At 29.0% G+C, this 24,788-nt stretch overlaps 2 protein-coding genes across 4 annotated transcripts; both read right to left on the bottom strand.

Annotated features, from left to right (window-relative positions):
- Positions 1 to 3,364: 3,364 nt before the first annotated feature.
- On the bottom strand, positions 3,365 to 7,316 carry LOC110657495 (uncharacterized). Its single transcript, XM_021814725.2, has 3 exons — positions 5,949 to 7,316; positions 4,569 to 4,827; positions 3,365 to 3,952 (listed from the first exon to the last, which is right to left on the bottom strand). Exons 1-3 carry the CDS (start codon positions 7,073 to 7,075, stop codon positions 3,776 to 3,778), a joined length of 1,563 nt encoding a protein of 520 aa, XP_021670417.2. The 5' UTR covers positions 7,076 to 7,316; the 3' UTR covers positions 3,365 to 3,775.
- Positions 7,317 to 15,612: 8,296 nt separating this feature from the next.
- On the bottom strand, positions 15,613 to 19,523 carry LOC110657496 (casein kinase II subunit beta-1). 3 transcript variants are annotated; one of them, XM_021814726.2, is made up of 5 exons: positions 19,057 to 19,523; positions 17,942 to 18,160; positions 17,614 to 17,723; positions 17,351 to 17,516; positions 15,613 to 16,129 (listed from the first exon to the last, which is right to left on the bottom strand). In XM_021814726.2, exons 1-5 carry the CDS (start codon positions 19,268 to 19,270, stop codon positions 15,999 to 16,001), a joined length of 840 nt encoding a protein of 279 aa, XP_021670418.1. In that variant the 5' UTR covers positions 19,271 to 19,523; the 3' UTR covers positions 15,613 to 15,998. The 3 variants fall into 3 exon arrangements, with proteins under 3 accessions (XP_021670418.1, XP_021670419.1, XP_021670420.1); XM_021814727.2 differs by having other exon boundaries at positions 17,354 to 17,516; XM_021814728.2 differs by having other exon boundaries at positions 17,614 to 17,708.
- Between the last annotated feature and the right edge of the window lie 5,265 nt (positions 19,524 to 24,788).

Below are 24,788 nucleotides of genomic sequence, written 5' to 3'. Positions count from 1 at the left end.
AAATTTTTCGATACCGTTTTCAATGGGTCCCACGAAACTTCGTAGTGTTTTTCCGAGCATTAAATGAGTTTAGAAAATTTTGTAAAAATTATATACTAACCCTCGTGTTGTGGGCTTCGTGTAGGTACCTTCAATTCGCGAAAATTCGACGGTTGCCCGGGTCTGTGAATTTCCGGCCAGACAGACAGCTACCGAAAAAGTCTCGGAATTGGGTTGAGATTTTGGCTACCCCACCATTGTCAGATGTCTCGAGTGCGTTCTCGAGATCGGAATCGGCATAGCTAAACCCGAACCTTACTTTGTCTTAATTTTCTAGTGCTTGAATGGGATTAAAAATCCATAAAATATTCGTGGTAGCTCAGAAAATTATGATTCTTTTTGCGTTAGCTTGGTAATATTGCTAAGGACCGCGGGACAATATTTTAGAATTTTTAGAGCTTAATTGGGTAGTTTTTGTAAAAAGGATCAATTATAAGGACTAAACTGTAATTTTACATATTGTGATTGATGACTGTTTGGATGGGCCTAGGAGGGGCTGTGTGATGTAATTGAGTTGTGGGTGTATGGTTTGTGGATATAGAAGTGCGTTTTAAGCCCTTTTATAGGTTGGATACATCCTAGGTATAAGGGAGACTCTGCCGGATTTTCGGCACGACTTAGAACATCTTTGGTCTTTTCTTAGCTTGTATTGAGTCAAATGTACTAAATAATTGTAATAAAAATTGTCAGGTGAGCCGGGACAGCCTTCCTCCACTACCCAGCCGCCACAGTGACTACGGTTAAGTCTGTGAGTAAAATATTAATTTTAATTGTAATTTTGATATTATTATATGTTTAAGTATGCCCATACATCACTTATAAATATGTATCTATGTAGTTAAACACTAAGCATGTTGTACATTGCATTTATAAATGTTGAAGTGCTATGGATGTTATTTGTGGTGATTTGGAGCAGTGTGTGTGCGTTGGCGTGTGTGTGGTATAGTGTTGGATATGGATAGGACGGGTAGACACGGCTTGAGATCTTTGCTGGGACCCGGTCCTTCGGGGTAGACACGATTTGAGTTCTTCGCTGGGAACCCGTATTAGTTTATTAAGCGAAAGTCCAGCTTGAGTTCTTCGCTGGCAGAGGTTGGATTAAGAGGACTGTATAGGGGATCAGCTCCCATATATGTATGGTTTGACATTATCGGGTGTGTGTGAGTGCTCCAAATTACCTTTTTGCTGTTATAATGTGAAAATATTGGTGATGTTGCATTTCACTCTACAGGGTGCATTAGTTTTAGATAGTTATAAAGATTATGGTTAAAATTGATATTTTACTCTTTGAATCGAACACTCACTCCTGTTCATTATTTTCCAGGCTACAAGAGGATTATTGTTATGGTTAACCTGCTTTTCTTCTTCGCAGGTCGTCTATTAATGTCTGTAATATTTCTTTAATTCTGTTAACTCCTAGAATTTTCACATGTGTTAGAAATATTTATTTGATTTGGGTCTGTAATATAATTTGCTATGTTGGACTTGTAAACTTATTAGATGCATGTATGTTGGACTGGATGAGAGAGCTTGAGCTCCCATTTGACTTTATGTTATTATAAGTATATGGAGGGTAAGCTGAGCTCTCTAATTGATTATATATTGTGTTTATAGGTCAGGTGAGTCAAAAGCTCCTCGTTAAAAGGTCCATTTTATGGCCGGACTCTGTCCGGTTGAATTCTTGAAATTGGACCCAAATAGGCCTTAGAGTTGGGTTGAGGAATAGTTAGGCTTACTACGGACCTCGGGGGCTTTAGGTTGGCCCAGGTCCTAGTGCCGGTCCGGCCCATAGGTTGGGTTGTGACATTATTTATAAAAAATAAAATATCTTTCTATTTTTATGAATAATATAAATCATGAAGGGTATTTTTGACAAAATTAATGTCCCCCTTCCCTTTCATTTAAATTAATTTTATATAGATTGAATTTATTTATATCAAACATAGTGAAAAAAATAAGCAAATAATTACTTTAGTTTTATAGAAAAATAATGAAATTTTAATCTAAAAAGCCTTAGATAATAATTATTTTTAACAACAATTTATTTTTAAATTATTATTATTAGAATGATTTAGATATGGAATGATACGGATATGGCATTAATATAATGATTATTAATTACTATTATTGAAAAGTAAATAAAATATTTATTATTGTATTAAAATATTTTTATATAAATAATTACAAGATAGAGTTAGAAATCTATTATGATTTATTAAAAAAAGTTATTCATATAAAATAAAATATTATTTATTTTTATAAATAATATAAATAGTAAAATATATATATATACTAAAAATTTTAAATTTATATAAACTGTAAAATTAATTAGATAATAAAAAAATATAATTATAGATAATAAAAATGGTGAAGGGTATTTTAAAAATTTCCAATGTCCCCCTCTTCACAAATTTATATATTATATAGACATTAGGCTTAAAAACTCATTTAATAATAATTAATGATAATTATAGACAAAAGTTGATTTATGTTGTGAAAAGCAAAATTACTATAGATACCTTTAATTTTATATTCTATGTATAAATTTTCATTGTATTTGGATGAAATGAATGTAAAATTTATTTTAGTTAGAAATGGCAATAGGTTGGTTTTTTTAGATACTTGAATGATCTATCCTGAGTAGAACGGGATTTAGTAGAATATAATGAGTTTGAGACATGTTCGAGTTTGAAAAATAATATCTATTATAGGTTTGGATCTAGTTCAGGTTTTATAGATTGAGTATTGATATATAAATATTTAATTAAATATAAATTATATTTTTTATAATAATATTTATAAATTTTATGTATTTTACTTTAAACAAAATAAATTTTAAATATTTTATGAAGTTATTAAAATTTTAAAATATAATTATTAATAAAAATTTTTTTATGCAAATTATTAATTAAAATATATAAAATTAAACAAATATGAATATTTTTTAAATAATAATAATCTGAGTTTTGAGTGATTGAAAACAAATTTTAATGAGTTCAAATTTGAGAATATTAATCAAATTTAGGTAGAGTAATTTTCACAACATTCTACCCATTACCATTTCTAATTTCAATTGCCAATTAATTCTATTAATTACATTTTTTTCTAAATAAAATTTTTCTTATACTTAATTATTAAATTTAAACCTCATTTAATTAATTTAATTGAGAAAATGATTTAAATTTGAGACTCAAGGCGTGCAAGCTTAGGATTTATTTGTAAATTTCATAAAATTATATGTAATAAGTTCAATAAAATTAATGATATTAAAGTTTGAAAGAATTTTGTTTTGAAGTGTTAATTTGTAAAATTTTAGTAAATAAACTCATTAGGAAGGGCAGTTTCATGCATAAGCTGAGAACACTAGCAATACTGCCTGCATCATTTCATGCAGGACACACAAGTAACTGATACATTTACGGACAGCTAAAGGGATTGGCAAACTCTAGTTAGCATTTAGGCACAATGTTGCCATCCTACATAAACCTATCCATACTCGACCTTCACTCTTAAAATTTCTTACAAAACCCATACACATATTATTTGGTCAAGAGAAAAGGTTGTATCCCTTCTTGTTCCTCCATTCAGTCATCCCTTTTGGTGGCTGAATGTGGGTCCAAGTAGGTACCTCATGTACCTCATGATTCTGTCATTCGTTTAACAGGATAGAAATGCTAAACACTAGATAATCTAAGGGATTCAAAATGACTCCAAAAAAGCCTGGATGATTGTAAGATCAAACACAGGGATTTGGTGCATCATCACTGTTGTCAGGAGGCATTTGTCTTTGGACAGCTTTTACTGCTGCAACTCTTGCAGCATTGGCTGCCTTATTTGCTGCTGCAACAGCTCTATTCAACCTTTCATCTGTTCTTGCCAAATCATATGCTTTCCTAGCAGCCTGCTGTGCTTCCTGCTTATAAAAAGGTAATAGATGAATCAGATTATGGTATGTCATTATGCCACTTATCAATTTTAGTATATGCAGACATAGTAGGTAAGTTTCAACACCTAAGAACAGAACATCAGCTAGAAAAAGGTCAATCGCCACAAGGCATCTATACCCAAATATGAATATAGCTTGTAACTCATTTATTAAACAGCAGGTTCATTTGAAACCCTCAAAAAATGCAATGATATAACAAAGTTACTGTAGTGGAACTAGCCAAGCAGTCTGAGCTACTCCCAACAGCAACAAAGGGAGCCCAGTCTACTGAAGCTCTACTAAAAATTGAACCCATATAGGCTTGTCTTTGAGATTACATGGTTTCCGAACTCCAAACTTTTCACAAAATACAAATATGATAAGATATGCCTGCGATTTGCCTGGTCCTCTGCCTATATTAATTTAAGAAACTAGCAGCCCTTTATTATAACCTATCTAAACTGGCAGTCTGGCACAGAATTCTTTGAAGTCAAGCATAATTTTGTGTGTATTTAAAATCATATGTTTTCATTTGTTCTACTTTGTCCATCATCTAGAAAATCTAATCAACAAAACGGCTTCAGATGTCTGAATATACAGTTACCTGGACAGCATAAAGAACTTTGGAATAAGTAACCGCATAAGGAGATCCATAAAGGCTATTCTCTGAGTTGGGGAAATCAAGAAAACCATTTTGCCAATGACCAGATTGTGTTTCCCCATTTCTGAAAGTGTACATGCCAAGCCCTTGCCTCCTTCCCTCATGCCAAGCTCCTTCATATTGATGTCCATTTCCGAACTGATAAACTCCAAAACCATGCATTTTGTCTGCAAAATATTCCCCAGCATATGTGTCCCCATTTCTGCAAAATGGCCAGCACAGAAGCCAAGACATTAAATTTTAGATGCAAATTAGCAATAGTTGTATTGCCTGAGAATTACCATCATTATCTAATTTCTCCAACAACTGTTTGCCAACTGTCTTACACCATAAACTTAGAATAAATTTACACATCAAGGTATTATATTAATCACCCGACCACGTTTTGTAATTCAGTGAGTTCTGAAACAGCAATCTTGTAATAAATTGTATCAGAATATCCTCTGAGTTCTCTAATTTATTAGACTGAATTGATTGATTTAAATAGGTTTATTGTCTGTTAGCAATTTAATCCAGAACACAGTACTTACTTTTACAGCATATAAATATTCACAATTTCATACATCAGAGCAGCAAATGAGAAACAGAAAATATAGGGTCAAGGTAACTTATTTAATAGTTCTTGATAATATAATGTTAGGATGTTTTTATGTTAAGGTCATTTTCTTGATTATAGTTGTCTTAGGATTACATAAGCCCATTGCTATTAGAACAAGTAGAAATAAGGATACAAGAAATAGCTTCTCTTTAAATACGAAACATAACCAGAAATTTAGCACTGAGTTCTCTATAGCTAAATAAAACATTCTCTTCAAGAATTCTATCAAATTTCCTAGTGCACCAGTGATCCCTCTTTGTTAAAGTGAAACCCTATTTCATAATTGTTATTAGAATTAGCTATGAGCTCAAACATCATCAATCCACAATTCCACATTACATAGTTACTGATTGAATAAATACTTTCTATTGATCAACACCAGAAGGCATAAAAGCCTGAACAATAATTTCCCTTAGCTATGTGAAAGTAAACTGTATAGTTGAGCAGGGAAAAGCCATTTGCTGACCAATAAGATGATAAGCTCAATGCCTATAACTTTATGCAATTTCAAAATTCTATCTTGCATAGAAACTGAATGCAGGTAATGAATCCATGTAGGCCAAGTTGAATAGCACATAAACTCAATGCGGTAAATTGTGAAGTATGATGAAGAATATGCAATTTAAATAAACGAAATCTAACCGTCGCATCATTCAAAATGGGGGGAAAAAGTTTAACAATTAACTATCATTGAAAATGGGAAGAATCAAAGATCAAAAGTTTACCTGAAATAGTAACGACCAAGGCCATGCTTGACGCCCCACTTGAACTCCCCAACATATCTACTACCATCCTCACAGGTATGGATCCCACACCCGTGACATTGCCCATTAGACCACTCCCCAGCGTAAACATCACCAGAATAAAACCTATAAACTCCAATTCCATGCCTTAAACCCTTCCTATATTGCCCTCTGTACCGACTCCCTTTAGCCCAGGTTTCAACTCCATAGCCATCATACTTCTCATCAACCCAATCACCCTCATATCTCCCGCTCATGTAATAGTAATAAACCCCACTGCCTGAACACTTTCCCTTGTGAAATTCACCCTCATAAACATCACCATTGCTGTAAACTTGAACCCAAGACCCCGAATTCGGCCTCTTCTCTACTTTTGGCTTGGAACCAATAGACCATATTACAGGTTTTGAAGCTTTTGTGGGTAAATTTGTTGAGTTGAGCTTACTAGGCAATGAACGGGCAAGAAGTAATCGAATAGAAGGCAAGCGAGGGAAAGCGAGGGTGAGAGATACCAAAAAGGTAATTGAGAAAGCAAGAATTGAAAGAAAATTTATGATAAAAAAGCGATTATGTATGGATAAAAAGAAGTAAAGTGAAGGCAAAGAAATAAGGACTAAGACCCGCAAATGTACACAAAGCAAACGGGCACGGGTTAGACAGAAAAATAGTTTATATGATAGAGTTCTGATGGAAAATGGAGTTGCAAAAGAGGGTGTTGGACTAAAATTGGATTGGTGGCGAGTAGAAGAAAGGGAAAGAGAAGAGGGTGAAAGAGTCATGATTGTAGGTCTTTTGTGAGGCAACGAAAGAAGGGGTGTTGTTTGTGTTGTCGAAGGATGATTGGAGATGGGTTGTTGTAGGTCATGGTGAAAGTGAAAGTGAGGTTGGTGTTGGTGTTGGTGATGGTGTTGGGCTAGCAGCATAGGCAGTGGTGGGTTCGGTGATATTTGCAGGGATGGGATTTGGATTTGGAGATGCTTTTGGTGGATTGGAATCGTAGTATCGGAACCAGAAGAAACGCCTCTGCTTCTGCTTCTGCCTCTGCCTCTGCCCCTGCTTCTGCTTCCAGTTTCTTTTCTGATCTGCGTTTCTGATATCTTCTGACGCATTTACATATCAGAGATGCCCTTTCGTTCTGCAAGTCTCTCTGTAGAGCTTTTGCTTTTGTTTCTTCTCCTCAATCTCTGTTGGTGTGTGAGATTTGAAAGGAGAAGAGCTCTGATGAATATAATGGAAGAAGAGAGTAAAAGAAGGAAAGAAAGAAAGAGTGAAGGTTGGCGATGTTTGTTTATGGTTTTGATGTCTGGTTTCTTTGGTACGGAGGGAAGGCATTGCCAGCAAAGTATCTACTTGGATTTTGGATTGCAGCGGTTTTATCTAGGGATAGCTGCGGGTGGATTGCTTGTAAATTAAATTAAATTTTTTTTATTATTATTCTTGATATTTAAATTTACCTAAAATTTAATTAAAATTTATTATAAATTATTTAAATTAATCATAATGTAATTATTATTATTATTATTATTATTCTTGAATATTATATAAATTCGTTTAATTTTATGTATTTTTATTAATAATTTATATAAAATCTTTCTAAAAAAATGTGTAAAATATATTTTATTAATAATTTATATCTTAAAATTCTAATAATTTTATAAAATATTTAAATTATAATAAATTATGAGTAGTTAGATTAGTCTCTATTCATCTTTAAGACAAAAAATGGAGAGATATCGAGTTTAAATTTTTTTAACTACCTATTATAAAATAATTTATCTTTATAATGAAAATAAATATAATTACTTTCTATTGTGTAGACCATCAATTATCATTTAATTCATTTGGCCTCTATTGAATAAAAAAAAATTAATTATATATATCTAAATTAATAAAATATAATTTTATAAATAATTAAGGGTATTTTCATCTATACAAATGCTTGACTCTTATATATATATATCTTAAATAATTAAGAATTAATGTGATTATAAAATTAATTTATTAATAAAATTTAATGTATTTTAAAATTTTGAAATGACATTCTCTTCATAAACACATATCCTTATGTCTCCATGCCAAACTACAAACTTATGTCATTGCTTAAAATAGAAAAAAAAAAAAGAAGAGATTTAGGTTTCACTAGAAGACATAAACACCAATAGAACACAAGTTCAATCCATGAAGTTAGATGTAGGAAAAATTACTCTTTATTCACTTTATTTTAATAAAATTAAGTATTTTATTATTTCATTTTTAAAAATATATTAATTAATTTTTATATTTTTTTATTTCATTTATTTTTTAGTCTCTTCATGTAATTTAAATTAAATTTTTTGTTAATCAATATATTCAAATGGGTGCAAAATTAATGTCATAGGAACTAAATAATTCAAGTCTTAGAAAATAAAAGGACTATATTTTTTAAATTCTAGGAACTAAATAAAATTTAAACAAATGCCTAAAATAACCACAGGGACTAAAAACTAAATAGAACAAAAATATAAAGATTAACTAATATATTTTTTAAAATAAATGATCAAACAATTAATTTTATTAAAATAAAGGGATTAAAAAATAATTTTCCCTTAAATCTTGCAGATACTATGATAAGATAGGAATTAAACTAAGACAAGGACATTAAAAATTAGTTGACTTGATCAATGAATTAGTATCTTAATGGTAAAGTAATTGTTTCATAATATAAAAATAAAATAAAATAAAAATTAAAGGTTAACTTAATTAGATAGTGAATTTGCCTCCATCTTGTTGATCAGTTTGATTTATTTAATTTGAAATTCATTAAAATCAAATAAATTATTTGTCTAACCAAAATTGAAATCAAATAAGTGATAGAATTGAATTGATAGCATCAAATTAATGGTTATTGTATCAAATTAAAAATAAAATATTTTAATTAATCTTGTTTGTTTCATCATTTTTAGTTAATTATATATTTTTATTATAAAATTAAAAAAAAATAATTAAATTAAAAAAATTAGATTGTTTATTTAAAAAATTTAATTGTTCAGTTTAATATTTAATTTAAATAAAATAATATGTCCCTATTAATATATAAATTAATGAAAAAAACTCTGACAAATAAAAATAATAAAAAAATTGTAGGATTAAGAGTTTACAGTCAAAAGTTTAAATTGTTATTAAAAGTGCAATTCTAACTTTTTATGGTATAATAACTCAGATATCATAATTAAAAAGATCTGAACAGAATGTTAACCCACTAAAATTTCTATACAATCTCAATAAATATAATATAAATAATAAACTTTAAGTCAATCGTATTTATAACTATGAAATTTTAAGTTTGAAATCAGAATTAATCGTATATATATAATAATTTTTTAATTATTTATAAAAGAAATTAAAGAAAAAGCAAGAGTAGCTAACTCATTGGTCATGTGTGGTAGTCAGTATCTGTCTGAAGCAGATCAATGGATACCAGCAGATGAAAAATTCAATGAATAAGATGAGTTTAAATGGTTGCATGGGCAACAGTCAAGTTGAAGGCTCCACATCTCTATATGAATATGAAATTTGTGGCTTTACCTTGTTCTTATCCAAGTTTTGCCTCTCCTTTTCTTGGCCCTTAAGATGACATATGTTTTTGAACTTTATCATCACATTCCCTTTTTCTCCTAATCTCTTAATAGGACATCACATTATGTGTTAAAATGCATGTCTTATTACTTCTGTTCCAAACAAAGATTGACCTAAGAAAATCAACACATCTCACTTTCTCTCTAGGTCTCATGGTCTTTTTCCTTGTGTGTACATATTTTTAGGATGGAGAATGAGATAAGAAGGAAAAAAAAAATTGGAAACATGAGAAAGAGATGGAAATGGGATCCATTCATTGATACCCATAATAAAAACAACCTTCTTTTGATCATTTCATTTTCAAAAAGTATATATATATATATATATATATATATATATATATATATATATATATATATATATATATATATATATATATATATATGTATAAAAGGAGATGAAGAGAGTGAGAATTCAAGCCACATGTGAGTGTTATACCTTTAACCATTAAATAAGTCAGGCTAGGTAAATTTTTTTTTTAATTGAGACAAGAACACTAATATATAGTAGAACAATTAAATCTTTTCTCATTACATTCATCCTTATCTTATTTTTTGTTTTGTTAATTTTCTTTCTCTTTTTAATTCATATTTATTAATGTGTTTAATTTAATTTATTTGTTAAATGTCTAAGTTCTCTTTATTTTATGGAGAATAACTTATATATAAAAAATACTTTTTTAAAATTTTATATTATTTAATTGTAATGTTAAAATAATAATATATATTTATATTATGTTTGTATAAATATTTTCACATTTTAATAATATTGTAAAAATATAGAAAATGACTTTCTCTTTTGGGAGGAAAAAATCATTTTCTTTAGAAATGGTTTATTTGTAAAAACATTAAAAAAAAAAAAAAAACAGAGCCTAAATATCATTCCTTTTTCTCAATTTTGTTCACAATAGATATCCCCATACACACACATATCTATATATGATGAAAATAGAATTTTATGACTAAATCATTTAAAATGTGATTGGGTTTAGAATGTCTAGTCAAATTTGTGAAATTATGCAATGTCCACATCAAGTACAGCCCACATGGTCCAACATATCATGATTTAGTTGAATTCCAAAATGGTTGCTTAATTTCATCAATCATTTGTTTTAAATATTGTTCACATATATTACCTTGTGATTTAAGATTAAGATTTTTATGTCAATTACAAGACTCCTTTTAATTATTTATTTATTTATCAAGTTGTGTGATACTCATTTGAATAATCCTTTGGATAAGGCACAAAGATGAACTTTGACTCTTAAATTTTTAATTAATTTATAATTTAGTTCAAATTAAGTTTTGGACATAACTAAAATAATATTTTTGGTTTTTATGTCAATTTAATCCATTTTTTAAATAAATACTAGAGATTTAAATATTTTATTATTTAAATTTTTATTTATTTTAACATTTTTATAATTAAAAAATTAAATATAATTTTTTATTTGTAAGGAAATTTTGAATTAATTTTATATTCAACTATTTATATTTAATTATAATTCATCCCTAATCATGATTAGTAATATTATTATTAGGTAATATTGATATGGTTAAAGCATTATTGATAGTGATCATTACTTTGGGATTAAACTTTTACAGGGACAAAGGGATTTTAAGTGTATTTTCTATCAATAAAGTAATTAATGTTACTTTCTTTTACCAAGTTTGACCTTTAATTTTTTTTTTATATATATTTTTATTTCATTTTCACTTAATTATCTCTCTATTTATTTATATCCATCATTTAACTTGCCTCTTTCTTCATTTAATATCTATTGGCTTGCTAATTTTTTAAAAATAAAACTTGCATGAGGGAGGAATTGAACCCTTGGGCTAAAAAATAAAATGTTTAATTATATTTCATTTATAAAATATTATTTTATAAAATAATTGTAATTACTCTAATTACATTTTGTAAAAAAAGATGATAATATAAAATTATAAAATTGGTTTTATTGTTTTCATTAACTCAACTAATTTTATTTTGATATAAAATTTTAATGTAACTAGTTTGCTCTCAAATTAACTTATAATTTGAAATTATTGAATTTATTTTGATAATTTACATTCAAGTTTAATAAAATTTACTAATTTCAATATCTTTTATATTTTATAATTTTTTATATAACTCGTCCTAAAATCTGACAAAGATGGATCAGACTCGGTGGATTTATCATCAAGACCTCTAAAATAACGCTAATGGCTACAAAAACACTATAAGAAGGTAAAAATTGACAATCAAGGTACGTTTTATAATCACTTCTATCATCTTCAATCTATTGTTTTGAATTCACAAATTCTATAAAATCTCTAATATGAGCATTGAAGTAGTTAGGATGACAACTAATCGGATTTTCACAGGTATTTGACTTGATTAAATCCTAATTGAACGTATTTGGGTAATATATAATCGAGTTCATAACCCATGATGGAATTTGATTGGGTTCGAATTTTACACGTTAAGTATTTGATACCCAAACCAATTTATGTAAATATTTAATTAAATATAAAATATATATTTTCTTATAATAATATTTATAAATTTTATATTTTATTTTAAATAAAATAAAATTTAAATATTTTATGAAATTATTAAATTTTTTAAAATATAATTTATTAATTAAAATATATAAAATTAAATAGGTTCGGATATTTTTAGGATAATAATAATCAGGTTTGGGACGAATTCAGATATTTTTTGAATAATAATAATCAAGTTTGGGACGGATTCGAAGAGTTGATAATAAATTTTAGTCAAATTTGAAATGGGTTCAGGTTTTCAAAATTTTAACAGGGTTTGGGTTCGGATTTAGATAGAGTAATTCTGGGGGTTACTGTACTCATTGCCTTCTCTAGGAGTAGCTACTATTAGGCCAGTATAATTTACAGGCCATCTAGTAAGGGAACCCAAAAATTCACGGCAACATAAATTTTACTAAAAATACTAATTTATGTATTATGTTTGCAATATTTATTTAATTTAATTTTCATTTATCCTTATTCAACATTTGATCCTTTGCTTCACTGGGTTCAAAGATAAGGGAAAATTTAAAAACCTTAATTATTACTGATTTTCAATGCATCAAGCAATGCATAACTATGCCAACTAAGTCATGAGATGCAACACGATCCAAGTCTCCAAGTGGAGGCCTAAGTCACTAGCATTGCTCAAGTGATAAAGCACAAATTGTGTCACAAAATCACTATAAGAATCATGGGATTTGGCAATGAATATGAACTTTTAACAAATAAAACAGAAAATTATAAAAATTTTCAACGAATTATTAAATTAGCTGACATTAAAAACTAGGTATATAATTTACCAAAATTAATTAATTTTATTCATAACATCGGTTTGATTTTTATATTTTTATATTTTAATTAATCGATTTTTCGAATTTGATTCAATTTAGAATCGAAATCATTAGTCGGATAATTCTATTTTTCATTACTTGACTTAGATCTTATTTTTAATAGAATACATTTAAATCATATGTTATTAAATTTAATGAAGAATTAACGGTGATTCTAATATTTATTAAAATGCCAAGAAAAAAATTATTTAATTTTAAAATTGTAATAACTAAATTATAAATTTAACAAAATATTATGAAATAAATTATAGTTTATATATATATATAATACTATTAATCCAAATGAAGCTAATCCACAAAAGCATTATTCATAATTAGAACCAATAATTTTTCTACTAAATTGAATACTTACAATTAAATTTAGAGAAGAATTTGCCATTGAATAATGCAAAAAGTAGTTAAAATAATTAAAAAAAAAGGCCCACTAAGGAATGTTTATGGAAAAGTTGGAATTTTGAAGCTTCACTTTTTTGGGTGCACTTTTTGCCTTATCTTCAATGGTAATGATGGCCCACCTTCAGTGCTTGTGGGCCCATTATAGGCAATAACCCATAGGAATAACATTAGTATGTAAATTGAAAATAAATAAATAAATGAGTCAAATTATTTTATTTTAATTTAATTATTTTTTTTTTAACATTGCTGCGTCGATGGAATAGTCCATAACGTTCTGCAAATCAAACCAATTGGATAATTGAAAAAAAAAATTATATATATAATATATTTTTTAAAATTATTAAAAAAATTTTTTTTTCATAAAATTTTTTTTTATTATTTAATTATAATATTAAATTAATAATATATTTTTATATTACGTATGTATGAATTTTTTCACAATCTAATAAAATTATCAAAATTTAGCAGATTGTTTCACCTTTTGAAAGGAGGCAATCTAAAAATTATATTATATTTTTTTATTAAGAAAATATTTTTTATTAATATATTTTTTGAATATGTCAGACGTTAAAAAATATAAAAAATATTTTTTAAAAAAATATTTTCCATAAATCAAAAAATGGCTGTAATGTGTTAAATTTCAAATAGAAAAGTCTATCTACCAAGCTTTATCCCAATAGATGCCCAAACTTGATCCATATGCAAGTCCTGGCATCTGATTTGTTGAACAACTTGACCTTATCCTTAGGATTACTTATATCCGCCTTATATTTCCAAAATTAAAGGGTAAATATTCTTTAATAGTTTATCCAAATTAAAAAAAAAAATTATTATTTAATTATATATTTTAATAAAATTAATTATTTTATACTTATATTTTCAAAAAATATACTATTTAATTTCTATATTTTCATTTTGTTAAATTATTTAATCATTCCATCAATTTTCATACTATTTAAACTATTATTCAATTTCTTTATTTTATAAAATTATTACTTAATTTTTCTATTTTCAAAAAATTAATTAATTAATTTTTGTATTTTAAAAAATATTATTATTTAATTATTTTATTTTAATAAAATTAATTAATTAATATATTTTATAAAATATATTATTAAATAAAAATAAAAATTTTGCTATAAGTAAACTAAATTAAATTTACATTTTTATAATTTTTAATTCCTTAAACATTATTTGTATTCTCTACTATAAAATAAAATTTTTTAATTATTTAAAAATTTAAGAAATTTCTTTTTATTATTTAAAAATTTAAGAAAATAAATTAATTTTTTCATGTAAATAATTCATATTATATGAAAAAAATTTATAGAAGTAGAAGGGTGTATATAGAGAAAAAATGAAACACGATGAAAGAAACAAGAAGGGATAAGAGACAAACAAAGAGATAAAATTAAAGTAATTTTTTATATAAAAAATAATAATAAGACTAAATAATTAACAAAGTTAATCAATTAATGTCTTTCTAAAATATCTAAAAAGATTAGTTAATTTCATCAAAATAAAAAAATTAAATAATAATTTAATCAATATTAATTAAAAAAATGAAATTATATTTTTAAAATATAAAAATTAAATAATTAATTTTATTAAAATATAAAAAATTAAATAGTAATTTACCCATTCAAAGTTGAGGAAAAAAAAAAAAAAAGCATTTCACGCTTGGGGCCTCCCTAGGATGACAGAGTACGAAAAGCAACAAAACACAGCTCAATAGACTTTCTCAGTTTCATCCCCACTCTTATAAGTGAAAGTTTATATGTTTTGTATTTTTATCAATCATGAATGGAGTCCAGATAAGAAGTTTCCACTGGATCTGATTTGAGACATTCAAATGGCATTTTACACAAGAAAAGGGACAGTAGAGAGCCAGGCTTCACTCTTTCAGGTTTTGTAAGAGGAACTCTGAGGGAAGTCTGTTTAACATTAACTTTCCCAAAAACCCCAGGAGAGAGAGAGAGAGAGAGAGAGAGCAAACATGAAGATCACTTCTCAAACACAAATTTCTTTCTTCTCCCAATAACTTGTCGCCCTAACATAACTTAAGCTTGATGCAGAATAGTTGTAACATGCAGCTGCGTACTCTGCTAAATCCTAACGTTTTCAATCCCAGTCGAAAGTTGAAACTAATGCATATTTAAATAGAACCTCAGCAAATTATCATCAGTGAGAAGAAACAAATAGCTCAGATGATATAGCACGATATATAAAATTCATTAGCTTCAGATTGAAGTAAAATAAAGAGAGAGAACGCCAAATATAACTAAATTATAGAATTTCCGGACAAAGTTTGACTGCCAATATCATTCTGATGCTAATTAAGTACAAAGAAGCCTCTATGGCAATTCATGAAATTACTCTAGACGAAAAACGAAGTTGCAAATTTGCCACTTTGAAAACTGAAACGAAAAGAAGCTATAGCTACTTAGGGAACTAATATTTGAAGACTACTTGCCCAACATAATTCCACATTTTCTTTACGGTCCTTACCTTGAACATATGACAACAATTTTTCCCCATTATTTTTCTGGTTCTTTCGTAGTGGAGGCAGGGGCAGATTTATGGCCTTTTGCACGACTTTCACCTTTGCAAACTCTTAACCAAATAAGCTAGAACTTCCACTGTCATGGTTTGTGTATTTTGAACCCAAATACTCTTGGAACATAACTCTGTGATGGCTTTTGAGGCTTGAGGTGCCCGTACGTCATCAAGAACAGGTGAGGAAATGTTGTTCCAAAGTAGGCTCCATCAATGTCTAAATAAAGTTGAGGAAACTTTAAGAAATATTAAAGCATAGCCAGGACATAGAGTGGGCCATAAACATGAGAACATGGAGCATAAAACATGAAGTAGGTCAGTTGATAAAACACCATAACACACTTTATAATACTTGATACTTCCAACCACCATCTAACTTTTAACAGTTTCCATTACGCAAGACAATGTGAGGTGATTCCCCAAATTATACCTCCATCCCAAATTAATTACTTCTCTATCATACCATTTTTAAATGTCAGAATAAGTTTGTTCAATCTAAGCAAATTATTTGTGCACTTCTTAGAACTGCTACTACAACAATATTTTAGAACAAGAAAAAAAAGGACAGTTTGGATCTTCACACAGTTTATCTTGGGATCCAAGTTCCAAGATAACAGCTAGGTTTTATGCATCCACCAATATTTTGAAAGAAAGGTAACCAGAGCTACATCTTCTGTGCCTTTTTGCAAGGCTGCGAATAAGCCAACTCAAATATTTGTGCAAGCACAGCACAATACAATGTTCCAGCTTTGAATAAGGCCCCAGCTGAAGCTCAACTCAGACCATAAATAGAATATATATAAAAAACAAATAACAATACATCATAATATGCAATTACGGATGCTAAGCTTTCTAAAAAGTTCATATGAGTCTGAGCTAGAGCATGTTTAGAAAAAATTGACTTTTAAATGGGTTTTGAGCTCAGCTAAATGACGAGCTAGACTTGTTACAGCAGGTCTAACAAAGCATCACATAGTTTAGCTAGATGCATAAATCTAAAAAATTAGAAAAAAAAAATAAATAAAGGGAAAAAAAAAGCCTAAATCATGCATTAGTTAATAGTAAATTTCAAAAATTGCAAGAACAACTTTGCAATGCAGGAATCCAAACTTAATGACTTTCATACACCAATGTAAAAGCATTTACCAATACCTAAAAGAAAGAAAATTGATAAATTAAACAGAAAATCAGCAGATAATGAAATTAAAATAAACATGTTAAGAACCCCAAGGACAAGACCTAAATATTATATTTCTAAATCTTAACCATAGTCCTCAGCCCCTTTGAAATTGAAAAAGTTCAAATTAGATGGAAAAACATATTATTGAATGTCTAGGCCAAAGTGAACACCAAAGTTGCATGTGAAAAGCCTGCTTATGCAAGTGCATGGCTAAGATGAATATATGCATTAAAGAAAGTCCAAAGAAACAAAGGATACTACCTTGGTATTTGGATCGCGGGTAGTATATATCTTCACATCTGGGGCAACATATTTTCACAGTGCTTGACCGAGGAATGTCTGATTGACCAACAGGAAGGCAGGGTTGTCCACAGCAGTAAACTCGTGGGCATCTCCCAAAGTCACAGTTCTTGTACTTGTCCATCTGTAGAAACCACAACAGCAAGATTCTAGTTCGTACACCAATATTAAAGTCACCGAATCTTGGAAAACATCGAACAAACTTATAAGCAAAATCTCACCATAGCTGCCATTCCTTTGCTAGTCAATATATATCGGGCATGAATCAGTCCATACAGCATCTCTGCAGCTGACTCTACTAACTCATGCTGTTCCTCTGTAAACATATCCCCTATCCATCCCGATCAATTGTGAGAAATAATCAAATAACTAACCAGGCTACAAACATGTACTTCTAAATTCTAATACATGTATGAAATGTCAGATTCAATGACAGAATTAATGTCTGGGTACAGTGCCAATATAATGGCATTAATGCGTATAAATGCATGTTCACATGATTGTATCACAACCCTCAATATGAAATTTGTCTAAAAATATTGAGCTTACCATGAGAGGATTCAACATCCAAAATCAGATCAAGTGCATAATCATAATAAGGAACTTGACTGCTTAACCCACAGAGGTTAAAGTCATCTTGAATGTAATCATCATCAACTTCACAAAAGAATTCATTTCCTCGCAGATTGCAAAACCATGAGATCCAAGATGTGTCATCCCCATCAGAACCACTAACATCTGACTCTTCACTGTCCGTCTCAGATTCCTCTGCAGTACATAGAAGATTTACATCAGCCAATAGCCAAAATCAACCATATGGCTCACGCCAGGTATTTTTGTACACAACTACATTTCTTTTATAGGTCACAGGCTTGTCCAATGGCAATCCAAAGGAAGACAGCATTAAGAAGTAATAAGCAGGACTGTCAAGGTAAGGCTTTTTCCCTACCCTGCATCTGACCCAGATCGGAGACTAGTACTAATGACATAGTATGCAAATGCAACTGCAAAGGACAATTACAATTAAAGATTTTCCTAAAAAATATAAATCTTGGCACATTTTAACAAATTTACAGTGAATAACAGGAAACATTAAAAAAAAAGAAAATATTACAAACAGATGTGCCTCATCTTATACAAATGCATTGCATTTTATTCAAATCAGTTTTACTTCACCATCAACAATACTCCAAAAACTAACAATAAAAAACTTCTGTCAATCAAAAAAGTTATACAAATACATAAATGGAGTTGGAAAAAAAAACTTCCCATCAATATATATATATATATATAGAAACCCAGTAAAACACCAATAGAAATTCGCCACTCCATAGAGGTAGATTCCGAGGATTGATGATTACGGAAGGTAACAACTTAAAAAGTATCATAGCCTCGAATTGAAGCAATTAGTATCACTCCTACTAACCACTTTAGAATCCAAAGCAAAAGCTTTAGTTCTTATTAGTTCCTAATAAGAGTAAGAATTTAAATCGTTTAGCCGACTACAAAACTTTAATTAAAATCACAATTTCCAGCACTAAAAAAATTAATTTTTATAAGCATACACCTCTTCAATTACAGATTAAATAAGCAAGCAACAAACATTGAAAAAAAAAAATACTCAAAATACACATATGAAAAAAATGATAGTAAAAGAGAAATACCATCAGAGGCATTGTTTTTGGAGAGGGGATCCTTATGATCAGGAGGTTGCTTCCCCATGAGAAGAGACTGAGACGAAAATTCCTTGCCGTTGATTGTTCTGGAAGTAGAGGGAGAAGATCGCTCGAGATGCTTATCAAGGGCATCGTTGATCCGCTTCCGAGCGACAGGTCCCACCTCCGTCTTGGAGCCACCAATCCCTCGGTCTTTATACATGACAAAGACGACGATCTCCTCCTCGGCGACGATAAGGGTTGGTGTTCAGAGAAGAATCATGGATGCATGGCGTGGAATGGGTGAAAATCTAGGGTTTCATTTGGATGGATAGAACCAGAGAAGGTATGGGCTTTTTTTATTTTTTCGATTTTTTGAGATTTTTTCTGGGTTTTCACTGAAATTGGAAAATTTACTCTCCTTCTTAGAGAGAGAGAGAGAGAGAGAGCAGAAGGGCAAGTGATAGGGCTGAGAGTTTGAGAGAGGGCGAAATTGATAGGCTCTTCCTGGGGCATTATCACATACACGTGTCTATATTACGTGTTTCCTTGATATCTACTTTTTATAATTAATAAAATTAATTTATTTTGTATTTTTTTATATTTTATAAAATATCTTATTTTAACATGAATTTTAGTAATTGAATATTAATAATTAAAATAATAATATTAAAAATTTCATTTTTCAAAATAATAATTATAATTTTAAATTTTGTATTGGTATTTTAAAATTATTTAAAATATTACATCTATTAAATATTATAAGTCAATTTAATATTATAGTTTATTAAATTAAAAAATAATAAATATGATTATAAAATTAATAAATATATTATTTTAAAAAAGGAAAATTTTGAATATTAAAGAAAATAAAAAAAGTTTTTTTTAAGTAATTGAAAAATAAAAAATTAGAAAAAGAAAGGGGAAGTCGTTTTCACCAAGGTGAGATATTTATAATAATAATGAAGAAAAGAAAATATAATATAATAAAAAAAAGGAAGGAAAGTGAAAGAGTGTGGATGACAGCTTTACAGGAAAGGGACCAGTACGGTCCTCACAACAGAGACATTCTTTCCTGGATATGGAGATGGGTTTTGTTGTTGACTGCAACCACCCCCCATCTTCATTGATTTTGCCACGTCATCCTCATTCGTCACGTGCCATTCATTTCACATGCGGGATGATAATGGTTTAATATTTTGCGGCTAAGTACTCTAACGTAACTAGTTTGAGTATTATATAATTTAATTTTTTAATGAATTTAAATTTGAAAAAATAAAAATTATGTCGATTTAATTTTAATATTCATAAATTTTTATATATTATATTATAGATAAATAAAATTTAAATATTTTATAAAATTATTAAAATTTTAAAATATAAATTATTAATAAAAATATTTTTATATATAAATTATTAATTAAAATATATAAAAATAAATAAATTTATGTGTTTTTTAAAAAATAATAATAATCGAGTTTAACATAAATTCACATCATTAGAAATATATTTTGACTAAGTTTTAAATAAATTTAAATATTAAAAATATTAATCAAATTTAAATTTGAGTATAATAATTTTTATGATTTTCTATCCGTAACCTCCACGTTTATCTTAGCAAGAGTGTCCTTTGATGCTCTATTTATTCTTGTAGACACAGAAATCACACTCACTATTGTTCAAATTCCTCAACAATTGTCTAAAGAAGATTTGGTAAAGATCATTCCATGGGAATGATTTACTAACTATAAAAAGTTACATGATAATTCCCGACTTATCCAAGTGACGGAGCTTACGTTTCACAGGTATTACGTTTCACAGGTATTACGTTTCACAGGTATCAATTATAGTATATTCATAATTGAGGAACTTGGTATCCAATAAGGACTGTGACACTCCTCACTCGTCTACAGTGTAGCCGAGCAAGGCATGTCACACTCGGTGTAGGAGCACCCTATCTTATTTTACTTTATTCTTTTAATAATTTGTTTTCGTTATATTTTAAAATAAATTAAATTCATAGGAGAAACTGATGGAGTTTTTCCTATTTTATTATCAGTTGGCGTGTTTCACTGTTTACCTGTTTAAAGATTCCAACAATAATTTTTAGTAATAATCTCATTTATACACATCATAAACATCTCATCATTTTGAATATCATCTATATATTTCTATTTCATATTCATTTCCATATATTTCTATTCATGCTCAATTCATATATCAAAATTCTCAAATTTCCATTAATTACATAATTTACTAACTGATTACATAAATTCACAATTTACATGATATACAAATTAATTATAATTCCATAATAACTAATTATAATGCACAAAATACATAAAATTACTTTTGTTAGCCCTATCTACATGCATTGCTTAGGAGGTGACAACCTTGAACACTTCTGACACTTCTGTAGATTCAGACTCTAAAATTTCAGTCTAATATTCACTGGGTTTTATCTTCAGTACCTGCATGAAGGAAACAATACATCGCGCTAAGTATTTCTGCTTAGTGGTGCGATAATATAACAAGAAAATAATATATACATATAAAGAAAGAAAATAAGCATCATTTGGATATTCAGGAATTTAATTTAATTTAATATGATATTTCTAGTATTAACTATTTTTTGTTCTAATTTGTTCCTCTTGGAAGCGCTTAGTTCCTAAATGCACAGTAATAATATACAATATATAAAATTAATAAAAATACTAAATTTATATTCATATGGTTACAGAAGGTACATTTGTGATATTTTTTTAAGTTATACCTATTTTTGCTAATCTTTTATCACTTTACTTAACAATTTTTATGTGGTTTGGATCGTTTCATAATAACTAATATTCTTAATTCTAACTAATTCTTTTCAAGTATTTCTAATCTATTTATTTAATTTCTAACATTTTTAATTTCTAATATTCTTAATTTATTTCACTGCCCAAGTAACCTATGACAGGCTGACTAAACTGGATAAGCGGGTCACTGCGCACTGTACACCGTAGTGTCTCGGCCCGTCATACCATGGGAACATAAGTCCTAAGTATGGCTTCACTTCATTTATACATTTAACGTTTCCTTTATGTTAAGAAATTTTCATATTTTAAGTTGTATTGCTAATATATTATAAGTTCCATTTGTGATGGGAATACAAGTTCCAACTACCTATTCACATAATTTAGGTATCCATTAAGTCATTAAAGTGGGTACCATTCATATTCTAGGTTATTCCTATCCATTTTCATAAATTTTAGATTTATGCCTTAATTTTCCTCTAACTATTTGGCCAAGATGCATAATCCATTTGGCTTAGAATTGAGTCTAGGTCTCTAAAACAAAGCTTTAGGTCTCTGTCTTAGCTTTTTAGATCATTTTGAATCATTTCATTTAGGGTTCTATAGCTCTAGTTATGGTCAATTTATAAAACTGGTTCTTTGTCAGTGAGCCAGGCAGATTTTGAAATCTCACTTTATCCTGATGGCTGGACATATTGCAGTCATATTTAGGCCTAATGTCCTTCATATGATTTGTTCCCCTATGTGTCTTGGTCATACTGGTTCAAAATTACTAATTTTTTAAGCTATATAGGAGGAGTTATGGCAGTTTAACTAACCTGGACCCTTACACCCTGTACATCCAGAATTTCAGGTTCAGGTCAGTCTTTGCATCCCACATTTGGGTTTCTTACACTCAAAATTTGAGTGAGGTTTCTAAACCAAAATTGTACTTCTATTTCTTAAGTTTCCAGATCAATTTGGCTCATCTTAATTGCAGTTTTCTATTAAAAGTTTTGGCTCAATTACTATTCGGGTGCCAAATGGTCAATTTGTCTAAGTGCAGGAATTTCCAAATTAAGAAGTCCTGACTTCTCCTAACAATTTCCCTAAGTTGCATTCATTTCTGGGTTTTGGTCAAAACATCAAAATTATAGTTCTAGGTCTTATAAAGATTTTGGCTTTGGTTTCACTGCATTTTCAATTTTGTAGAGTAAGTTATGGCATTTTTGCCACAACTAGTCGGATGGTCAATATCCAGGATTTTCTGGGCAATTTTGGTTTTGACAGTTTTGTTGGGCTAAATTTGGTTAGCAATTTGATTAGGTTAGGGTCAAAACTAGGCTCTAAGTTCTTCATAAGAAATGTTCTTCTATGTCTAAGCTTTCCAATGGTTCAAAAATCAGGTCATTCTGACCTTCCTAGAGTGAGTTATGACTATTTGAACATTTACTGTTCATATGATCATTTTTCCAGGTCCAGCAAGTGGTTACCCGGATTCAAGCCAATTTTAGGTCATTTTGTGTTTGGTTTTTGGGCATGGTTTCTTCATAAAAAATGTTGCTTTAGGTCTTAAATTTCATCTCTAATTGGCTTCATACCAATTGGAGCTCTCTAGCTCTACTTATGTTCATTTAAACACACTAGACTCATAGGTCCAGAATTCCCTGCACAAGAACAATACTCCCAATTTTCAATTCCATCCAACTTCCAAACTTCAATTCACATTCATGGCACTTCTAATAGTAAAAAATCAATCTCAAAATCATCATTTCAAGTCACAACACAAAATTCCCAAATTGAGGTCAAAACCCTAACTTCAAATTTCTAGTTCATGCATAACATCATGCAATCCAACCTCTACCGCATTCAAATTCATCAATAACACTACTAATCAATTTAATTCCATCAAAAGATAAATTTCTCACATGTTCTCATGGCTGCCGAATTTCTAATCTTTCAATTCCTCATCATTTTCTTTCAATTTCATGTGATTTCAACTTAGTTTTGTATGTTTATAACACTTAAAGAAGAGAGAGAACTTGGATAATGCACTAACCTCTTTTGTGAGATTTCCTAACTTGGTCAATCTTCACTTTCTTTTCAATCTATCACTTCTAATCTTCTTATCATAGGCAAATGTCAAGTTTTTATTTTGGGAGCCAGGGTTTTTATGGTGTGATTTACTAGGGAAGAAAGCTAGATGAAGAAGAAAATGGTGAGAGCTTTCTAAGAATGGTGGTTCGGCCAAAATGCCCAAGGAAGAAGATGGATTTTATTTTTATTTTAGTTAATTTCCTTTTTATCTCTTATAAGGGTATTTGTCAAATTTTTATTGGTTACACATTTTAAATTACCTCATGCTTATGTAATATTTAGGATAAATTTTCATTTTATGTTGTTTTTCTTTCCTTTCTCTTTTACTTATTTTTTTTTATAAAATTTTCATCAATATTTATTTACATTTTATGTCATATACCTCGCTTACTTAAATGGACAAGTTGGTCAAAAATAAACTCTGAAGGCGAAAAAATAAACTCTGAAGGCGAAATGACCAAAATGCCCTTCGTTTAGCTTAACGAGCTAAATTGTCTGTACCAACTTAAAAAATTTTCTTAGCATTTTTTTGGCATTCTATTGCCATCTAAGCCTCAATAATTCTTCACTTGAGTCCCAAAAATTATTTCATAGGGTTTCCCCACGAGTCTGGGGTCAGCGACTATCTTAACAATCACTTCCCGTTAGGTCACCCATCGCCGGAACGCCGGCTCATTTAACCTTGTTGTATTCTATTTCTTAAATTTTTCCTAAATTTTTCTTGCCATTATTTGAGTTATTTATGATTCCTCACTCTAGTTTAAATATAGTTCCAGATATTCTGGCTGTCCGGGCATACATTGGTCACCGGAACAGTAGAACGTATGAACTATCTAAAGTGATGATGTTACAAGGATAATCTGGCTGTCA

This window comes from Hevea brasiliensis, chromosome 15 (genome assembly GCF_030052815.1).
Source record: "Hevea brasiliensis isolate MT/VB/25A 57/8 chromosome 15, ASM3005281v1, whole genome shotgun sequence".
In the NCBI taxonomy this organism is placed as follows: Eukaryota; Viridiplantae; Streptophyta; class Magnoliopsida; order Malpighiales; family Euphorbiaceae; genus Hevea; species Hevea brasiliensis.
This window is presented reverse-complemented; position numbering and strand designations above follow the sequence as displayed.

Coding starts and splice junctions, on each gene's coding strand:
- LOC110657496 (XM_021814726.2), bottom strand. CDS start 19,270: ATGTATAAAGACCGAGGGATTGGTGGCTCCAAGACGGAGGTGGGACCT. Junction 17,517..17,613: donor GCAAAGGAATGGCAGCTATG/GTGAGATTTTGC, acceptor TGGTTTCTACAG/ATGGACAAGTACAAGAACTG. Junction 16,130..17,350: donor GCGATCCAAATACCAAGGTA/GTATCCTTTGTT, acceptor AACTTTATTTAG/ACATTGATGGAGCCTACTTT.
- LOC110657495 (XM_021814725.2), bottom strand. CDS start 7,075: ATGCGTCAGAAGATATCAGAAACGCAGATCAGAAAAGAAACTGGAAGC. Junction 4,828..5,948: donor CTTGGTCGTTACTATTTCAG/GTAAACTTTTGA, acceptor GCCATTTTGCAG/AAATGGGGACACATATGCTG. Junction 3,953..4,568: donor AAGTTCTTTATGCTGTCCAG/GTAACTGTATAT, acceptor TTTTATAAGCAG/GAAGCACAGCAGGCTGCTAG.